This window comes from Centropristis striata, chromosome 13 (assembly GCF_030273125.1).
Source record: "Centropristis striata isolate RG_2023a ecotype Rhode Island chromosome 13, C.striata_1.0, whole genome shotgun sequence".
NCBI classification, from domain to species: Eukaryota; Metazoa; Chordata; class Actinopteri; order Perciformes; family Serranidae; genus Centropristis; species Centropristis striata.
The window spans coordinates 11,672,253-11,681,439 of NC_081529.1; the positions used below are offsets into that span (position 1 = coordinate 11,672,253).

Genomic DNA, 9,187 nt, shown 5'->3' on the forward strand with positions numbered 1-9,187 from the left:
ATATTTTTATGAAATATGGGATTGTCCTATTTATTCAGACCTAACATATCTTCTTGAGTGGTACATTCTCAGGGCCTGTGTTTTTAATGCCTCTTTTCTATATGTTTTATCTGCTATAGCTAATGGCTGAGAGCAGTCGGATCCAGATAGGTGAAGACCAGATTCAGACAAGTCCAGGTCCTGGTCCACTCAGCGGGCATGGAAAGGTAAATACAATTTAATGCATTTCTTATTGATGATACTTGTGGCAGACTTCAGCAACATGCTTGATCAGTCGGGTGTGTATGTGTGTGTGCAGTCACCTGACTTTGATATGATTTATATGGACAATGGTATGTAAGGGCCATGATATGGAAGTGTAGGTCAGTATAATGTCTGATTCTGTGTGTGTGTGTATAAAGCAGTGATCCGCTCTAATATGACTTAGGAGGTCCATACAGTTAACAAGGTCCTTCCTTCCGTGTCATCATTTTGTTTTTTAAAAATACTTGAACAACCTGCACCTGATCTGTTTTTTGCTTTCATGAGAATGTTAAGTTGGTTATGTCTGATCAAAGTATTACATTGGAAGTAGAACAAGATCTATTCCTATCGGAGCAATACTTCTTTTTTGTGATCTTAACAAATAAGTCAAATTTACATACAACACTGTTGTAATTTTGAGCATTTTCAGCATTGAAATGTGAATGTAAAATATTTTCTGCCAACAGTGTCAAAATCACCGCCTTGTGTGCGCAACAGTATCCTCCTTGGACAAATGCCTTCAGTGTGTGGGACCTGTAGCCTCCTTAAAGTGGCTTGGCTATAAGTGCAAAGGTGAGTCCTTTGTGTGGCTAATGACAGTAGGTGAATTCAGACTCAGTATGCAGTACATTAGGTATATCTGAAACTAATGCAGTGTAGTACAACAGTCCTGCAATTAATTATAGTAATAATATTTTTGCTGATACTCTTTTAGGATGTTTTGATTGAACTTTCTGAACATTTTGGAAGCTGATGTTTGTGGTGCTGCTTAGCTGTATTTTGTCATGTAAGAGATGTTTCTAATTTCTTTGTCTTCTCTCTTTCCATCATTAATGGTAGGCTAAATACTAGAAACACTTATCTGTATCACACAGACAACAACAACAGAGTTAAACTGAAGCTTCAAATGATCAGAAAGTTGAATTAACGCTTCTTCTTTTTGTTTTATTCAGATGTACCTAATCATGTACCTGATATATGTAGTGTATTCTAATGTATAATTAACCACTCATCCTTGGTACGCAGTTCATTTCGCTTCACTGGCACTGACAAAATCTGTGAGGGTGTCATGCTTGTCATGCAGTTTGTGTGTATTCCAAATCATTACTTTTAGAAAGGAAAAATGTAAACAGACAAAGTTTAAATTAATAATTTAAAAATGTGTTACAGTTTGTTCAGGTGTCTGGCATAAAACCTGTTTCAGACGAATTATAAATGAAAACCTCCCCCACCAATCACAGGTAAGTATCGACTGAGGTTGTCTTAAATTTTTTAAGTAAATGTAAAATGTCCATACCTAAAATGTGTTGTCTCACCATTTCAGGAGCAACAGCTTTCAAAATGTTCAGAGGATGAACTGCTGTCAGATGAGGATAGCATACCACATTCCAATGTGGATCCAATATCTGATGATGATCAGGATCATTCTGATGTGGATTACGTACCAGACTCAGAGTTTCAAGATGATGATGAAGATTCAGACACAAGTATACCTTTCATGCCTATTCGGTCTAACGGTGGACAGATTCAGGTAAAACCAGTAATACCTGATGCTGGGACATCTTATGGGTCAGACACAGGCATCCCAGTTGTGCCCAGTACATCAAAAGGTCAAATGCCCCTTAAAGAAACATCAGGCTCTGCAAATTCTATGAAAACCTTGCCGAAGAAGAAGAAAAAGCTAGATGATCAAGCAGAGCCTCACAACCAAGAATCAACACATTTGACTATGAGTACTAAAAATTACTGTTACATTTGTGGTCAACCACAAAGCAAAATTTCTCGCCACTTGAAGACACACACTACACATGTAGAAGTTGTACATGTTTTTTCCCTGCCTTACCACTCAAAGGAGCGTAAAATATTGTTAGAAAAAATGAGGAATAAGGGAAACTTTAGACATAATACTGCTGTTTTACAAGGTGGAACAGGCCCGCTGAAAGTAAAGAGAAAACCAAAGGCTAAAGCAGTGGCAGGAAAGTTTGTTCACTGTATGTACTGTCAAGGGATGTACCTCCGGAAAGAGCTTTGGAGACATGCCCGCAGATGCCCCTGCAAGCCAGAAGATGGAGATTTGGAAAAAGAACCTGGGAGGACCAAAGTACTGGGTTTGGCTGTCGCTCAAGAGTCTGCATCTTGTCACCAGATCTCAGCTGGAGTTTGGAAGCTCCTTAGTGCCATGAAACAGGATGAGGTTGCCTCAGCTGTGAGAAATGACCTCTCTATTATTCAGTTTGCCCAGTCACTCTACAACAGACATGGACAAGACCCTACAAAGTATGAATACATGCGACAGAAGCTTCGTGAAGTGGGGCGTTTGTTGTTATGTCTGCGCACAGACTTCTCAGTACATAACCTGGAGGAGGCTGTTAAACCTGCTAACTTCCAGAGGGTTGTGCAAGCTGTAAAGAAAGTTTCTGGTTTTGATGAAGAAAAACACTCATATGGAACACCAAGCCTTGCATTGAAATTGGGGCACACATTGCACAAAGTTTGTGACATTATCCACTGTAGGGCCCTCATGGCAGAACATGAAGAACTGATCAAGTCCACTGACACATTCAAGAAGTTGTACTCCTCCAAGTGGTCTGAGATGGTGTCTCACAGTGCCTTGAACACACTGAGTGATGCAAAGTACAACAAGCCATCAACTTTACCCTTCACTGAGGATGTTCGCATTCTTCACCAGTACCTTGAGAAATCTGCAGAAAGTGCCTTTTGCAACTTAAAGGAGAAGGCCACGACTCAGAACTATGCACAACTTGCAAAAGTTACACTTGCACAAATCATTGTGTTCAATCGAAGACGAGCTGGGGAGGTTTCAAAAATGCGCCTCAAAAGTTTCCATGAAAGAGACAACACAAAGCTCCATGAAGATGTTGCCATGGGTTTGTCAAAGACTGAACAGAAGCTTTACAACTATTTCAGCCGAATCGAAATCATGGGGAAAAGGGGCAGAAAGGTTGCAGTTCTGCTAACACCAAGGATGGTGGATGCTCTCTCACTACTGACCAGTCAAAGGACTGAGTGTGGTGTTTGTGCCACAAATATCTTCCTGTTTGCAAGACCTAAATCAATGACCCATTACAGAGGGCAGGACTGTTTGCGTGTTCATGCAAGCCAGTGTGGAGCAAAGCACCCTGAGCATCTCAGGTCGACACAACTAAGGAAACATGTTGCAACACTCTCTCAGGTCCTTAATTTGAAAAACAATGAACTTGATCAGGTCGCAGATTTCCTGGGACACGACATCCGTGTTCACCGCGACTTCTACAGATTACCAGTTCCCACAACACAGCTGGCCAAGATTTCTAAACTGCTTTTATCAATGGAGAAAGGACATCTTTCCAGCATGCAGGGAAAATCCCTGGATGAGATTGAAATAGAAGGTTTGTACAGAAATTAGCACTGATATTAGTGGGGGGGTTCTGAATGCTAAGTTAGTCTTGTCAACACATGATAATGACCAATCAATCAGGTTAGCAATGGCCATTAAGTTGGCATCTCATCATGTTACACCATGGTGCCATTTGTAGAATTGTGGCATTGAATGATACTACTATACATCTTTAAAATATTTCCATGTCCAAGTCCAGTTTTGCTTTGTTTGTTGTTTTAATTAGTTTTCTGCTATTCATAAGACTTTTACTAACACCGTCTCCTAGGTGAAATCGCATTAAGTGACACTGAGGCCAAAGACAGTGACAGTGAATCTGATGGCAGTGGCACAGAATTCACAGAGTGTGACACTAGTGAGGCTGTGGATGCTGCAACCGACTCTACAGCTACGGAGCAGGTCCATGATGCTGCAGATTTAGGTAAGTTACTTCTTCAGTTACTTTTACAGTTGTTTTTGATCAAATGTGTTTTTTTCCATAAGAAAACTTTTGACAAATAATGTGTATTGCAGAAGCAGTGTCATCAGTGACGTCCACAGTGAATGAGACTGCCCCTCTCTCTGAAAGTAAGTTTGATTGTAACACATCTTTACACAACATATAAAAAGACATTTAAGATATAAAATCCAAAAAAAGACAATACAAAAAGACACAAAGTATAAAAAGAATATCACAATGAAAAATAAAAACTATGGACAAAGGACTTAAAAACTATGTTGCATTTACGTATGATGTGTATATACAGTTAGTTTTTTTTTACAATTGCTAAGATTTCTTGAAACCTCCCACCCTTCTCTCAAAACTGTTAACACAAAACCCGATTTACATACTGCATTCACAAAACGTCTACCATAAGCCTTCTTGCGGAGTCAAACAATGTCACAAACATTACTGAGCATTCATTAAACTCGCATCAGAAAATGGAAAACAGTGTTCAAGACATGCAGCTCCAGAAAAAAATGTTATTGTATATAATAAAGTAGATGCATTTTGTGTTTTCAAAAAAAATATTCACAACTCAGTAACACAGTTTAGATATTGTATATGATTCAGTGCAAAAGGCAAAAGAACAAACACAAAATCTAACTGAAAAGCACATTACATTATGCTGAAAATGTAACTGCAAAATCATAGTCAACAAGTGATTCATTCAGCTTCACTATCATGTCTTTGTGCTGGGTCAGGCCAGAGGACTTCATCTACATTACAAAAACCCTCTGGTGTGCCAGATCCAGTCTTGGTGAGACTCTACACCTGTGTCACCACAGGACAATCCCATGACCTGTAGGAGATTCTCCCTTCTATAGGGTTTTAGTCATATACCTTCCACCACCATGCGGAGAAAAACTCTTCTATTAGGAAGAGTTCTGTCAGGAAAGGGGAGTGTGGTGGAAGGCAAACATTTATGATTTGCTGGTTGATGTTGAACCACTCTGGTGTTACCCTTCAACTCACCCATGCCACCTGTGCACTCGGAACTGGCTTATACTGTATTGGTTGCATCACAGCATTACGGTGTGAAGAGTCTTCAGCACAGATATTATAGCTTATACACAACCACTAAAAACTCGCACTTGTTGCTCATTGATGTGATGACCAATATAAGCCAGTTCAGAGTGCATAAGAGGCATGGTGTGTTGAAGGGTGATACCAGAGTGGTTCAACATCAACCAGCAATTCATAAATGTTGGCCTTCCACCATACTCCCTTTTCCTTAATCCAACAGATTGGAGTTTTTCTTTTGGTGGAAGGTATATGACCAAAAACCCTATAGATGGGAAAATCTTCTTATCAAGGCTAGATTAGGCCCACCAGGGTGATCTTCCCTGCTGTCTGTGATGCAGAGGAAGCCCTCTGGCCTGACCCAGCACTAAGACGTGATGCTGAGACTGAATGAATCACTTGTTGACTTTGATTTTGCAGTCACATATACAGTGTAATGTAATGTGCATGATTTTGTCTTTGTTCTTCGTCCTTTTGCAAGTGCTGAATCCACAGACAGTCAATACTGTAATTCTTGCAGTACTTGCAGTACGCAATATCTACAATTAAATATCTAAACCATGGTATGGAGTTATGAATACTGGAGTTATTGGAAAACACAAAATGCATTTACTGTATTATAACAGTAGCCTTTTTTTCTGGAGCTACATGTCCTGAACACTGTTTTCCATTTTCTGAAGTGTTGAATGCTCAGTAGTGTTGCAATTCTGACTGGTGTGTGTGTGTGTGTGTGTGTGTGTGTGTGTGTGTGTGATCTGAAAACATTGTTTGATTTTGAGCACAGATGAAACTGTTTTGAGGCGTTTGATTGATTTTCCAAAAGAAGGATCACAGGTTTTGTGAATGTAGTTTGAAAATTAGATTTTGTGTTTACTGTTTTGAGAAAAGGGTGGAAAGTTTCAAGAAATGTCATAGCATTTGTGAAAAACTGTTACTTCTGCCACCTGTGGCTAATCATCATGCATCACAAGTGCATCACAAAGCAATTTGTGTTTTAGTGAGTGAAAATGTGTCTTGAGTTTTGCAAAAAGGGTAAATGAGATCTGCAAATTGTAAGTTTAACAGGTGAAAATTGTTAATGGTTTAGCCAAAAGAGTGATCAATTCACTAAATGGGTTCAGACCACTGAGCATTTAGTTCGCAGAAGAGCAATTCAGAAAATTGTAATACCACATAACCTGTATATCCTTTATTGCATGTCAAGACTGTTTCCTGTCTCTCTGCACCTTCGTTGAAAATTAATGTTAGATTTAATCTGATAATAGGCATCAGCAAACAGCACCACTTCTCTACAAAATGATCCTAAACATGAAATGTCAAATAATTGAAACTATGGTGCAAAACATTTTGGCACTTCAGACGTCTAGATTCTTATTCCTCACTCACTACCATCAGAGAGGTGTCTGATGATTCCCAAATTTACTCTGTTGCAAGACAGCAACCTCAAACAAACAGCCAGAGTTATAAAGCATCATTCAGTCAGTCTGGGATTATACAGACAGAAGAGACTGAGATGGCCTAAATCTACAGCCTAAATCTGGGGTAATTTCTCAAAGGTACAACCTACCTGTGTGCAGCCGTACCAATCTGTGTTTACTGTTCCTTGTATTTACTATTGATGCATTACTTTTAAAGCTATACTTACCTTTCTGACATGTGGCACAGCACTTTGTAAAAATGTGAACATGAACTGAAAATTAAGTATTCAAGAACGCTCATCACAGAAACAAGTAAACAGGAATCTGTTTATTAGTTGAACTTTGCTTTTGATTGATCCAACCAGCCAAGACATTGTTTTGTATGCGTAATATTTTTTCTTTTACTTTGTATATCTTCTAGGACAAGATGCTGGTCAAGACCATGAGTCCAGAAGAGTGCCAAAGAAAGTGTGGTCTAAGCCTGAGGTTGCTGCAGTTATGCGGCATTTCAGAGGTCACATTTGTAAAGGAAAACTGGCCACCAAAAATGAATGTAGTCATTGCAAGCTGGTAGAAGGCCCTGCATTAGCACAAAGAACAGTGCAAAATATAAGGGACTTTGTCAGAAACAGAGGAATAGCTGCAAAGAGACAGTCACAGAAAGAGAAGCTATAAATCCACAGGGTTCACAGTTGTTCAGTATGTTATGGTTATGTTGATACCCTAATATATTCAATAATGCCACCTGTTAAACATGGGTCGTTATAAATAAGAGAATATTTTAGCATAAAGCTTTTTTTTTTGGAGTTGTGGCTCTTGTGTGGCAGGCTGCTAGTTGCCTGTGGGTTTGGTTTTTGTTGACAAAGTGACTAACTATGTGTGAGGTATGTTTTTGTTAAGTGCTCTGACACTTTTTTATTTTCACACAGTGATGTTTATTTCACTATTTGATATGTTGATACGATATACATATATATATGGGCAGTATTCTTACTTAAGAGCAGTTTATTGATAATAAAATGACTGTCCTGTTAATGTTGTGTGCTGTCTGGTTTGTGTATTTATGTTAATGAGGGGTCATTTAAATTGTGACATCATTGCCCTTTAAAGACCTTATAATGTTTGTTATGACCTTGTAAGACACATATTCGTGTTGTCTGCATAAACCACAATACTATCAGGGTGGTGTGTATGGAGTTGTGTAGGGTGTATCTGAACTCTGAAGTGAGCTGAATTTTTTTCAGATTTTTTGAAGTGCTTTAGTTTAACTCCCAAACCTCTAGGACCTCGGGAAAGGGTAGTCCCGCTAAACCACCACCGGACAGGTTTTGAGAAAATGTTCTTCTAAACCATATAAACCAGTATGTGTGTGTGTGTGTGTGTAATTAAAATCACATAAAGTTACTGTGTGTGTGTGTGTGTGTGTGTGTGTGTGTGTGTGTGTGTGTGCGTGCGCATGCGTGCGTGTGTTTGAAGCATGTGTATGCATGTGTGTGGAGTGTGCGTGCTTACGCGCATGTGTGTGTGTGTATCTGTTTCCCACAAAATCCTGTGTTATCAGACCATTATTTAATAACTTTTGAAGTCCTGCTATTGGACTACTCGCTAATAAGCAAGAGTTTCTACACTAGATGTCTATCTGATAGTGCTGTAGCTAAGTTCAAGGAAGTGATTCCACCTGTCTTTAACTCTTTGTCGTGCTCCAACATAATAGAGGACTATGTTAACTTCAGTCCCTCCCTAATTGATAACTTTGTCGACAGTACTGCAGATTCACTGCGAACAACGCTAGATTTTATTGCCCCACTAAAAAAGAAAATAATAAAACAGAAAAAGTTAACTCCATGGTATAATTCTCAAACCCGTGAACTGAAGCAAATTTCACGAAAGCTCGAAAGGAAATGGCGTTCCAATAAGCTGGATGAATTTCTTTTAACCTGGCAGGACAGTCTTAAAACATATAAGAAAATCCTCCGTAAAGCCAGATCAGCCTATTATTCGTCATTAATTGAGAAAAATAAGAACAACCCAAGATTCCTTTTCAGCACTGTAGCCAGGCTGACAGAGAGTCACAGCTCTATTGAACCATGTATTCCTATTGCCCTCACTAGTAATGATTTTATGAGCTTTTTCAATGAGAAAATTATAACTATTAGAAATAAAATTCACTACCTCCTGCCATTAACTGGTACTGAGGCATCCTTAAACCCTGGAGCCTTAGAAACGGGTACAAACCCTGATAAATATTTAGATCGCTTCGCTCCCATCACTTTCCAACAACTAACCTCAATGATTTCCTCATCTAAACCGTCAACCTGTCTCATAGACCCCATACCAACAAGGCTGCTTAAAGAGGTTCTACCTTTAACTGGTACTTCTTTCTTAGATGCAATCAACTTGTCATTATTAACAGGCTATGTGCCACAATCATTTAAAGTAGCTGTAATTAAACCTCTTCTCAAAAAGGTTAATTTAGATCCTGGCGTTTTAGCAAACTATAGACCAATATCTAACCTCCCCTTCATCTCTAAGATCCTGGAGAAAGCAGTCGCAAATCAACTTTGTGATTTTCTTCAACACAATAGTCTATATGAGGACTTCCAGTCAGGATTTAGAACTCATCAT

General features: G+C 39.0%; 2 protein-coding genes across 3 annotated transcripts; both read left to right on the forward strand.

Moving 5' to 3' along the window:
* The first annotated feature begins 23 nt into the window (after positions 1-23).
* Positions 24-2,103, forward strand: LOC131983006 (uncharacterized). The gene is made up of 5 exons (XM_059347589.1): positions 24-206; positions 711-816; positions 1,414-1,484; positions 1,568-2,027; positions 2,096-2,103. Exons 1-5 carry the CDS (start codon positions 123-125, stop codon positions 2,101-2,103), a joined length of 729 nt encoding a protein of 242 aa, XP_059203572.1. The 5' UTR covers positions 24-122.
* Positions 2,095-7,597, forward strand: LOC131982830 (uncharacterized). Of its 2 annotated transcripts, none has more exons than XM_059347459.1 (4): positions 2,095-3,632; positions 3,909-4,061; positions 4,154-4,207; positions 6,984-7,597. In XM_059347459.1, exons 1-4 carry the CDS (start codon positions 2,120-2,122, stop codon positions 7,235-7,237), a joined length of 1,974 nt encoding a protein of 657 aa, XP_059203442.1. In that variant the 5' UTR covers positions 2,095-2,119; the 3' UTR covers positions 7,238-7,597. The 2 variants fall into 2 exon arrangements, with proteins under 2 accessions (XP_059203442.1, XP_059203443.1); XM_059347460.1 differs by having other exon boundaries at positions 4,157-4,207.
* Positions 7,598-9,187: the final 1,590 nt, after the last annotated feature.